Source organism: Microchirus variegatus (assembly GCF_963457635.1).
Source record: "Microchirus variegatus genome assembly, chromosome: 23".
Classification (NCBI taxonomy): Eukaryota; Metazoa; Chordata; class Actinopteri; order Pleuronectiformes; family Soleidae; genus Microchirus; species Microchirus variegatus.
This window is the reverse complement of record NC_139824.1, coordinates 10201868-10213941: the sequence shown is the minus strand read 5'-3', so window position 1 is coordinate 10213941 and position 12074 is coordinate 10201868. Positions and strand designations below refer to the sequence as shown.

At 41.9% G+C, this 12074-nt stretch overlaps 1 protein-coding gene across 1 annotated transcript in view; it reads right to left on the bottom strand.

The window, feature by feature from the left end:
• Window positions 1–482: 482 nt before the first annotated feature.
• The window catches only part of lrba (LPS-responsive vesicle trafficking, beach and anchor containing), a gene marked incomplete at its 5' end in the record, with an annotated part of 183053 nt that continues 171461 nt past the window's right edge, over window positions 483–12074 (bottom strand). Inside the window, 5 exons of the mRNA XM_083909541.1 lie at window positions 483–613; window positions 1957–2108; window positions 5866–6062; window positions 6551–6652; window positions 10149–10316. Coding sequence (XP_083765667.1) covers window positions 523–613; window positions 1957–2108; window positions 5866–6062; window positions 6551–6652; window positions 10149–10316 — 710 coding nt within the window. The 3' untranslated portion in view covers window positions 483–522. The remainder of the gene's footprint in view (window positions 614–1956; window positions 2109–5865; window positions 6063–6550; window positions 6653–10148; window positions 10317–12074) is intronic.

The following is a 12074-nucleotide window of genomic DNA, read 5'->3' as shown; positions in this document are numbered from 1 at the left end:
TTCCCTCTTCATGTATTCGTCTCTCTCCAGTACAATTTCAACTCTTCGTTACTAATGTCAGTGTTTGCCAAAATGGCCCAAAAAAAAAAGCATATTAAAAGTGAAAGATATCTTAATTATTCCCCACATACACAAAAAAAATCACTCACCCTAAAGTACATAAATATTCAGATTGGTGTTTCCACTAGCTCCCCGTAATCCTCTTTCTTTGTTTCCTAGAGGAGATGAAAATAGACTCTTACAGCTAAAAATAGATTTGTTTTTAACCGTACAGTAACACAACCCTCACCCTATGATTTTATATGAAAACTTCTATCGCATCTACAAAATATAGCAACGCCCCCTTTTTTAAAAAATAGTTTTGATTCTTTTTTTCCTCTCTTTCTTTCTTTCTCTCTCCTGTGAGATACATTCAGGATTAACAGTATAGACAGAATAGTGCCTTTGATAAAGAAGAGTTCACTCTGGAACAACAACAGTCTGGATCTTCGTCAGGGTCCGAGACTCTTGTGTCAGTCACGCTCAGTACCTGGTCTGGTACTCGTGGTGCCACCTGTTGAAGTCGTTGTAGAAGAGCACGATACTTCCAGACGCCATGCCGGTGATGATGCACCTGAGAGGAGGAGGAAACAGTGGGAGTGTCAAAATAAACTTTCAAATAAACTAGCAGGTTAGGCTTCAAAAGTTTGGGCTCACATAGTTTTTTGAAGGAAAATCACTTTTTATCAATGTATATAACATTAAATGAAACAGAAATACACAGAAAAAACACTATTCTAGCTGCAAACGTCTGTTTGGAATATGGAATATGTACATAGGTGTATAGAGGCCCATATCCAGTATTCTAATTGTACGTTGTGTTTGCTAATCGCGTTAGAAGACTATTGGATGATTAGAAAACCCTTGTGCAATGATGTTAGCACAGCTGAAAACAGTTTTGCTGCTTCTTTATTTGGATTAAAATCATTATTTCTAATCTTGTCAATGTCTTGACTGTATATTCTCTTCATTTTTCAACTCTTTTGATGAATAAAAGTGTGACTTTTAATGGAAAACACAACAAAAATTCTATAGGTGACCCCAAACTTTTGAACAGTAGTTTACTTTTAACTAATAAACTTAAATTTTCCCATTTCTGACGATTTTGGAGCTTATTTCCGTGCCATTTGGGATATTATTTCGCGCCAGGAGGAGTGTGTTCGCTGTCGCAAGATTCGTATGGATACGAACAGGAGCCTAAAATATTAAATATGTATTGTCATATAATTCCAAACACACTTATTTATGAGGAAGAGGAAGAATTTTGAATTAAATGTTTTTAAAGGTCATAACTTTCCCCTTTTTTAAAATTGAAATAATTTAATTGTTGTTGCATTAATTAAACAATCAATCTCGAGTCACTCTGAGACGAGGTCTTAGCTTGTTGATCAGGCCGCACCTGTGGTTGTGATGCGTTTCCTCCTTTGTTCGGTTTTGGGGGCATTTTTAAAAAGTAATCTAATCAATAAACTACTACTACACCCCAAGTAACTTAATCAGAAAGTTGTCAAAAAGTAAAATATCAAACTATTCTGCAGGAGCTCCCTCGGTTTGCGTCCTAAGCCGGAAGTCTAATCGCTCGAATGAATCGTTTAATAACCGATTACTAAATTAATCGTACATTTTTTGGCTTTTTTCACGATTAAAACAAGATTTCTGATTGTTTCAGCTTCTTAAATGTGAATATTTTCTGCGTTTCTTTGCTCCACATAACAAAGAATTCATTACAATTGAATCATTTTGCAGCTCTAAGGCATTTCCACGTTTTGTTTATCCAAATGTTTCTGTGTGTGTGTGTGTGTGTGTGTGTGTGTGTGTGTGTGTGTGTGTGTGTGTGTGTGTGTGTGTGTGTGTGTGTGTGTGTGTGTGTGTGTGTGTGTGTGTGTGTGTGTGTGTGTGTGTGTGTGTGTGTGTTACCTTTGGTCATGTGAAATGGCCATGGATCGGACTCCTGCGTCGCAGCCAGGATACGTGAAGAGCTGCTTGAGACTGTGAACCTGCCAGACTGACACAACTCCTCCATCTCCACCTGTCAGCAGGTACTGACCGTCACGACTCAGGAGCATGGCCTGCCAAAGACAAACGGAGCATTAGAACTATTACACGATTATACAGTTTGAGTTGTTGGATCATCTTTAACGCTCAGAAGGAAAAACAAAGCAGAATAACATGGCAGCAAAGCTATTTAAACCAAACCCACAAGCATAAATTGTCCCCCCGAATAGAACTGGTGATCGGGGACCAGTTTATCTCATATGTCACAGTAAAGCTCATACTGTGAGGTCATGTGGTCCAACAAAAGATCCCAGGTCAGCACTGCGATCCTTCAGGGCTTTCTGTACACAAACCCCTGACTCGCAACAAAGATGGCTCCCCACAGTGCGGCGCGGAGATTTACTCGTCTCATCTGCTTTTCCTGCAAACTGTAACAGTCGAAACGGCTCCGCCGGGGGAACCTTGACGTTCACAAATCAAGTCGTGTGTTGGAGTCTATTACGCGCGCGGCGCACAGTGGAAGCCGAAACTCGAACAGTCAGGAGCATCAGTCGGCAAGTAACCGTAGCTGATGAAATGACGAGGGGAGAATGTGAGTTCTAAAAAGCAGCAAATGACACTAATTTAGAGCTTTGCTCGTTTGCGGTTTTTACGACTCTCTCTCCTCCGGACTGGGCTCACGTCTTTCAGCTCTGCAGCCGCGCTGCAGCGATTCAGCAAGAGACGCTTCAATCATCGGCGAACATGTGCATCGAATCAAGCTCGTATAAAAACGGGGGGAAAATGAAACTTGAACTGGAGTTGGAACGAGTCATTTTCAGGAACTTGACTTGGTTAAGAAAACATAAATAAGCTTTCAAGAGCGGTACACACTGGAGCGGATGTAAGGAAGCGGAGCCTAAATTAGGCAAATGTTTTGTATATATGAATATATATATACATATATATATATATATGTATAAAAACATTTCCTACCACGCTGAAGAAAATGAGATCTGTTTCTCATTGTCTTGACACACACACACACTCAAAGATAGGCACAAACACACACACAGTGATGAACTCGTGTGCTGGTGGGAGGCCACAAAAATCAATCCAGCCTAATTGTCGCGTTAGATCATCGTTCCAAGATGTTTTTTTTGTGGAGCAGAGCACGATGGAGCGCGGGCGGCACTGTTTTGATTTGTGTCATTCGGGTCTGTGTTTCCCGAGCGCACAGTAGTTTTTGTCGCGCATCAACACTCGCGGCGGAGTTAATCTGACAACAGTGATCGGCGCCAATCACGATCAATGCGCTTGAAATGAGTTACAAGTGTGTACAAGTGGAAGAGGAAACTTTTGCAACTTTTAACTGAAAATGGGACAGGAAATGAACGTAAAAACAGAATTAGACGGGGTTTGTGGCAGCTGGAGATGCTGAAGACATACATTCTTCATTTGTTCTTTAAGTTTGATGTCCTTATTTTTGAAGGAAAAGTACTTTTTATCACTGAATATAACATCAAATGAATCAGAAATACACTCTATACATTGTCAATGTGGTAAACGACTATTCTAGCTGCTGGTTCTTAATCTTTACATAGGTGTATAGAGGCCCATTTCCAATGTTCTAATGGTACATTGTGTTTTCTAATCGCGTTAAAAGGCTTAAAAAACCCTTGAAAACCCTTGTGCAATGATGTTAGCACAGCTGAAAACACTTTTGCTGGTTCTTTGACGATTATTTCTAATCTCATCAATGTCTTGACTATATTTTCTATCCATTTTGCAACTCTTTTGATGAATAAAAGAGTGACTTTTAATGGAAAACACAACAAAAATTGTATAGGTGACCCCAAAACCTTTGATCGGTAGTGTACTTACAAAATAAATGTCACTATCGACTGAAAAAAATGCAGAATCTAATGTATTCTTTTGGCCACTTGGGGGCAGCAGACACAGGAACACAAATATCATCACCTACTGTATATTATTTTGTCAACAGGTTTTCCTGTATCTTGTATAACTGAGGGGAAAACTGGCGGATGTTTCACTGACGCCTCGTAAGCGTGAGCGATCACTTTCACGTAACGCGTGTATAAAATATTTCTTTAGTGCTGCTTTGAATTTCAGCAATTGTTAAAAGAAGCAGTCACGGCTACTTTTTCCTCCATGAACAGATGCTATATTGCACAATCGCAGTAAAAAAAAAAAAGGACTTTTCAGCAGTTACTGTGCTGTGTTACTGTATTTTTGTGTATCTACTTATCTACCGAGTCCATGACCTTACTGCAGCCCAGCAGGAGCCAGGAGAGCTGGCAGACATGTCAGCCCAGTCAGGTAGGAGGCTGCAGACAGACATTATAAATCAGCCCCTTGCCACTGGGCGGTCATACAAGATGGCCGACGGCTCTGTGGGAGCTAAGATGGCTACCTGGGCTCGGATGACTAAAAAATGAGTGCAGCAGAAACACATGCACTTTTAATGCCCATATTTTCTACTTCTTTTGGGGGAACAGTGGGTGGATTCTGAGACTACGAAAGGTAAAAAAAAAAAAAAAAGTTTAATTTATGGTGCTGTTAATCCCCCTGTAACATGGGGGGGAAAAAAGCGCTGGAGTGGTTACACTGCCTGAGTTATACTAGTACTTAAAAGACTGTAATCCATTCAGTATGGCTCCTGTCACTTGATTCTGCTATTAGACTAGGATGCCGACTGTTAGCCTGTCATCTAACCTCTGACTCCAGACCCTTATAAATTCACAGTGCGTACATTCTCTCTCTCTCTTTCTCAGTTTTACTCTCTCTTTCTAAGTGGATACTGCAGGCCAGGACAAACACTTATTTATCCTGGAGTCATACTGTGCAGAGGCTCCAATGACTAAGAAGATTGATTCTGGTATGTACATGAGTGCACTAAATACTGCTGGGGCTTCAGACTTGAGGAGGAGGGGGGGTGGAGCTACGGCTGGTGAGGCAGGATGGGGCCTGAGACATGAACAACCGCACTTAAAGATGTTAGGATTTTCCTAATGCCATTTGACATGGCTGGAATTTACAACGGCAGAGTCGGGCTGACGCGGCGGACTGCACTGTTCCCAAGTCACAGCTTCTCATCTTTAGGAGGAACTCTTGGAAAAAATGCAAAGCGATGCTTAGCTATTTCCTCCTAAAGAGAAAATACAGAGCTCTAAACCTTAGCTTTCCTGCAAACTTAATCACTATTCGTCTTTGTGTTCATTAATCACATCCTATACCAGTTATATTTGTGTTTATCTTATACTGTGGAGCTTTTTTTTCTGAGGGCAGAATGGTTGGCAGGTTAGGGGCCTCGGCACCAGAGGTTTCTTAATAGGAAACAGGCGTGTGGCTGTCTGTCAGAGCTAGCTTACAATTCCCAGGCCAAACCGGAAACAATGGGTTGGGAAACCAAAGGCAGTAGCCGTTATCCTGTGTCACTCTGGCCACAAGGGAGGAAATGTGGGAAACGGGGGAATGTGTCATCCTGCACTGGAGGGTGGTTAATGGAGTTGGTGTCCAGAGCTGACCACTTCTCTGGAATGTTCTCTACCAGCGCTGCCGATGCAATTTGACCTGACAACAGGGCTGCGGATCAAAAGGAGCAGCCCCCTCTGGTGCATGCATATGAAAGGGGAATAAAAAGAGACGTGAAGCCGTAGTTTGCCCCCCTGAGGCGTGCCGAGCCGAGCCTCGCTTTACTCACATCTCAAACTGTAAGAAAAGGCTTTAATCAGTGAGAGGGGACTTTGTACACTGATGTGGTGCAGACGCACACGTGCAAATGCACTTTCTCTCACACACGCAGCCCCCTGCAGGAATGCACCGCCTCACCTTGACGCTGTCTTCTACTTCCATGTGGCCCAGGAGTTTGCCGTTGACGGTGAAGAGACAAAAGTGTCCCTTGTCGTAATAGACCATGCAGTGTCCCTCGGTGGAGGCCTGGATGAGTCGGGGCCGAGTGCACTGCTCCGGGACCTCCAGGGTCCTCAGCAGGTCCCCATTCATGGAATGGATCAGACAAGGACCCTCTGCACATCAGATAACACGACATAATGTGGAGGGGTTAACACTTAAATTGATGTATTCAATTGAAATTGGTGCTGGGCATGTTACTTAATGGCGTTAACGTTAACGCACATTAACGAATGACACGTTTCCATGCCAACTGAGCGAAAAAGACGAGACTCTGAGTCTCTAAAGTAACGCTAAACTTTAAAAACAGAGGCACAGGTACGCTAGTTAGTTGTAGTGCTGCTCTTTTCGTTTAATAAACAGACCGCTCCAGTTCAACTGTAGGCGTGCTAACGTCGCTAATGCAGCTAACAGAGCTAACTGGTGAACAGTGTCTGGACTCCGATGGCGCGGCACGTAAACATGACGTCACACGCGCCTTTTTCCGGTCAGTCGTCATGGAAACGCGCTATTGGGTTAACGTTGACACCGTTAGCTGCGGCTAGCACTAATTGAAATTGAATTAAGTGATGTATTTTATGCAGACAAACGGAACAAATCTCACCTTTGCAGCCACTGATGACAAGGCCCAGCTCGGCGCACACAGTAGCACACGTCACTTCACAGTCATGACCAGTTAAGATGGCGCGCGGCGTGGTGAACTCTGCTGAGGAAACAAAAACACAAACACAACAGGTGCGTGTGTCTATTACTGAGAACAGAGCAAAGCAAAACAAATAAATGTATATTCACTATGATCCACATTTCATAACATGGATATAATAAATATAAATTAGAAGCACAGGGGAAGAAAACATGACGAACCATAACAAAACACACAGAGAAGATCAAGATCAAATTAGTTTGTTCAGCTCAGAGGGGATTTGTTTTGATTTGCTTGTATACGGTATATATATCGTTGTTTGTTGCACACGCTGTTATCCTGCACACATCATATTTCTCCCCTCATTCGCTCTCCCCCGTCCCAGCACTTGTCACCCGCCGCCTCTCCCTATCTTTAAAAACCGTCTCACTGTGACTGCCTTCACTGGATCCAGATGTTTCTGCGTTAGACTAGCGAGTGAGCCAGAGGGAGCGAGAGTTAAGTTATGGTCCAAGTCATGAAGTTTGTGTGATTTTGTTTGGGTTTGAGCTGTCAAGGCGAACGACAAAACAAAAGCTCCTACTCTCGCTTTCTCCATCTGTGAGCGCACATAAAAACAGTTGCTCACAAACACTCAGCTGCATAGGATTTGGACTTTTCTGCTTTATTACATCATTTACAAACAATAAAATATATTTTTTTAGCAATTGCAGATGGCTAATTGGGCGACAGACGCCGTTTCCAAACTGTTTGCTGTGTTCCAGTGTTCCAGTGGGGGAAGTGTGGAGATCAGCTTTTGTTTGCGTATGTTTAGTGGCCGTGCAGAAAAGCTGCTTCCCTGAGCTGGAGTTTGGAGTTCACTAGGGGGTTTACGGTTTAGGGGAGAAGGCCTTGTCTTTAGTGACCCCATCTTCCTCTGTTAGAGGTCAAGTTCAGCGCAAAAAGAACAACACGGCAAACACTCGGGAACGGATTTTTGTCTAAATGCAAACAAACATTTACAAACTGCAAATGGGTTTCGCAAAACTATTCATTTATTATGGTAAAATGCAGCAATATATGCTGACCTAAAAGAATATAGTAGATTCATATGCAGTTTTATTTAATTTAATTATATGACATAAAACTCAATACTCACTAATGAGGCTGGCGGGTAAGCTACAGCTTCTATAAAGCTTTAATTAGATTTAGCAGAAAGACGGTGCTAAGTGAACCCTCTTGTATAAAAAAAAAGATCATGAGCAGTGTTTCAACTTAATCTATACATATAAATTACAAAAAAATCCTTTATCAAATAAGAATATGTTATTCTATCCACATTGGATAATCCCAAAGAACAAAGAATAATAATAAAAAAGACCTGCTGTGTAAAAATGATGCCCTAGCTGTGAGGACTTAAATAAACACCCGCCGCACAAACACTGGTACAAGGTCAGTAAAGTAAACTTAGGCCGCTTAAGTCCACGGATTTAAGCAGGATGTGAGATTTTGTTCATAGAAGGCCAATAAATCTGATATATTGCTGTATCAATTTACTTTCTGAGCCTCTACCTGTCATTTATTTTGACTCGGGCCTGTATCTGATTAAAGACTTATACCTCGACATGACTTCAGCTGAGGATAGGATCAAATGTCTGGATAGACGTGTGTGTGCGTGTGTGTACTATAAGTATGGTAATGCTTGGCATGTTTTGGCAAATTAATAATGCAGCTGGAGACATTTGAGAATCGCAGTGTATTATTATTACAAATGTTCAGTTGTGACCTTTTCACAGGTCTATCCTAAACCAATTCACTTATACAGTACTGACTCACATGCCTTTATATGGTTGAGATAATAAAATTATGGGCCATATAAAACATTTTCATTTATATTTTATATATTTATATTTGCAAATTAATTCTGCTACCTTAACCAACTAAATAAAGTTAATTTCAGACAGTTCAGTGTATTTGTAGCAGCGGTACAGCCTCACCTCGACTGTGGCCAGCAGATGGCAGTGGTGTCTGCATAATGTGTTCAGAGTTTGTGGGTTGTGTACATGTGCATTTCAGCCATTCTGAGGCATTTGTGTCATGGAACACTGCTCATGAAGTGTGTGGGATATTTACAAAGCAACATGACATGCATGAAAAGCAGTGAGTGCGCACACGTGTGTGTGTGTGTGTGTGTGTGTGTGTGTGTGTGTGTGTGTGTGTGTGTGTGTGTGTGTTTGTGTGTGTTCTCATACAAGTGTATGTGGAGACTTAGGATGAAGATAAAGTGTTTGAATTTTTGGACGGAGAAGAAAGAAAAGCTGCGTTCTGTATGCATTTTGTGAAGGTGTGTGTGGGTATGTCTGTGTGTGTATCTGTATGTGTGTGTGTGTGTGTGTGCAGCAGCAGAGCCTAATGTCTGGGAGAGCCTCCTGTGGTCTGGGGCAATGGAGCATCACATTGTGGCGGTGAGAGGTTGGGGATGACGACTGCTTTGTCTGCTGCTCTGGCTGCAGTGCAGTAACTACTACTGAGCCAACTGAGGTTAGGCTGCTACACACACACAAATGTGCAACACATGCATGGGTATACAAACACAAAGCCCCTTTAAGGCATGAAATAATTCCATGAATCAATCAAATTACAGTTTGGTTTTTAGAAAATAATGAGTTAAGATTGTTCTACTTTAGATGTGGAGCAGAGGACGATGTCGAATATTTGTGCCACTTAATTTAAACCTTGCAGAATTCAGAAGTCAGCAAACAACAACTTGTAGTCTGCGATGGTGACAAATGACATCAGCTACTAAAACAAAATCTATGAACACATCTTGCACTCTGAAGTGCTGAATGAGTGTTCAAAACAAACAAATGGCATGAGATTACAAATGTTTGTATCCTTCAGCTTTAAAATAAAGTTTAGGGAATCCTTATGAATTAAATTTTGGTGAAAATTCCATCACGCAAAACACTCAAAAAACCAACGTGGCTTATTAACCAAATCACCATTTGTCATAAATTTCAGTCCATTTGTAAATGGACCACTTAACAACGTGTACGTGGATCTCAGCTGCCCAAATTAGCACAGAGGGGGCTAAGTACTGAGCTATGTGAGTGCAAGCCTTTGATCATGGCTAATGCCATATGTTATGGTAACATAAGGGAGGCCCGTGACATTTTTCACTTTTATCGACTGGTGTGACCCCGTGGCCCTCAGATGGTGGTGAACTTTCACATGCTGGCCGACGACCCCCAACGTCACGTTTAACGTCTGTAAGTGGCTCTCACTTTCACTCACATTAAAGACAGATTCTCTATCGCTCTATTTCCCTCTCTCCCAAACACACACACACACATCCACTATCTCAAACACATTATCGTAAGCTGTTCCTGGTGCGACAGTTCTCCGAAATCCAATCTGTATGCAGGAGGCCTGGCCTGGTCAGATGAAACTAGTTGTTACTTTAGAGAGAGGGGCCGTAAATCACAGAGTCACAACTGTCGGGGAGAGTGAGCACTCGGAGAATACCCCATATGTGTGTGTTCCGCATATTTGCCAGTGGACTTTCTTTCTCTGTACTTACTGCCGAGGCTCTCGCCGATGCTGCTGTGCTTTCCGTTCCAGTACCACAGCAGCAGCGTGGCGTCTCTGGAGCCCGACAGGACGTAGCAGTCTCCTCCGATGTACGACTCGGAGCGCGCCAGACACGTCACCACGTCGCGGTGGCCGAACACTATCTGAGTCAGTTTGCCTGCAAAAGTACACAAAAAAAATGCATGTTTGTCAATATTTGTTTCTTCGGGAAACATGGGGGATGATAAATGAAGCATTTATTAGAACACTGGAAATATCGTATCCTGCACTTTAATACCAGAAACTTTGGATTAATGTGCTGACAGATGTGATTGTTTCAAACTCCACACCATTAGCTTGTTGATCATCTGTCTCCTCAGCTAGTCTTTTTACAAGATTAGACTTCTACTAATTCCCTGACAAGAATAAATATTTATTCCAACTCTGTACGTACGAGTGTGTGCGTGAAAAAACGCATGCACAAGCAGCGAGCTCCGTGTGTGTATATATAAAGAGTCTAATTGCTGTCAGATTCCCAGACCACAGCTCCAGTGTCTAGCTGTCTAATTCTCATTACGCACCTCACAGTGTGACCTCTCGCAGTCAAACAGTGAATACTTTGCAACACGTGACATTTTCTGTCTGGGTGTCGAAAAAAAAATCAACTGTCCGGTGCATAATGAAGTCATATCTCACAGAAAAGATGAGTGTTATATTATGATGGAAGTGGGCGGGGTGAGTGAACTTCCATAGAGGAAGAGAGACATCAAAGATGGAAAATGTTTGACATCTTTATAAACACTGAAAATAAGTAATGATTGCTGCAGCAATAATAGCTACCATGCAGCTCGTATTGAACACTCTGCTCTTTCTTACTCACACACACACATGCCCACAGACAAATGAAATTGGAAGCGTGTGCATGCATGCGTATGAGGCTATGTGTTTTGTGCATGTGTACCAATCAAGTCTAGTAATTGATAAAATCCCCCCAGTTCTTTAACCTGGGGGCTTTAGGGACCTTGGTAGCAGCTGTTGAGCGCACGTGTGCGATTAAACCGTGTTCAGGTTCCACAGTCGTACACCCTGGTGGCAGTCGCACAATAGAGCTATCTCTGCGCTGCTGTCCCTCCTTCACCTCCCTCCTCGATTAAAAGACAGGGAGGGCCTGGCCTATAGAAATTGAATTTGGGTTTGTTGTATAGGTGTGTGTACGATTCTGAATGGGGCTGAGGGGGAGAAAAGCTGAGGAGCGGAGTATAGAGATGAAGCTTCAGACACTTTCATTTAGGACCCTTGACCTGATTGTGTGTGTATTGTGTGGATTTACAGCATTTATGTGTTAGGGTCTTAGTCAGTAGTATTCAGACCCACAACGGCACCGTCAGAAACTGTAGAGCATCAAACATTATAGTAAACAATGTTCTAAGAAATATTAGGTTTCATTTACTGATTAGAAACCAGAAAAGAGAGTTTTGTGCTTTAGCCCAGTTAATAATAAATAATAAATAAAGAGAAAATAAAGCTGTGGTAAGCATTATTGACAAAGTGGTTCTGTTTAGTGAACAGAATACTTAAAATACTAAATGTGTTTATTTTTATTACATTGACTAACAAAACAATAACAAACAAAAAATACTCTTTCAGTCTTTATTGGCATCATATTAACAGAGAAAAACTACATTTTGTCCTGAGGATGGTGCTAGAGGAAAACCCTGCGGAGGATCATTAACTCAAAAAAGGTTAATTCCTTTCATATGTTGATCTGATTTCACGGCAGTCAGCTTTGAGTTTATGAGAGGGCTGATGTTTAGAACCGATATCATGGACGTTAAAGCAGCACAACAACAAAACCGTGATGTGTTTTGTCCTGCAGATGATGTTAAATTACTGTGAAGATCTACATTTAAATCGCAGATTAAATTGTATTAAATGT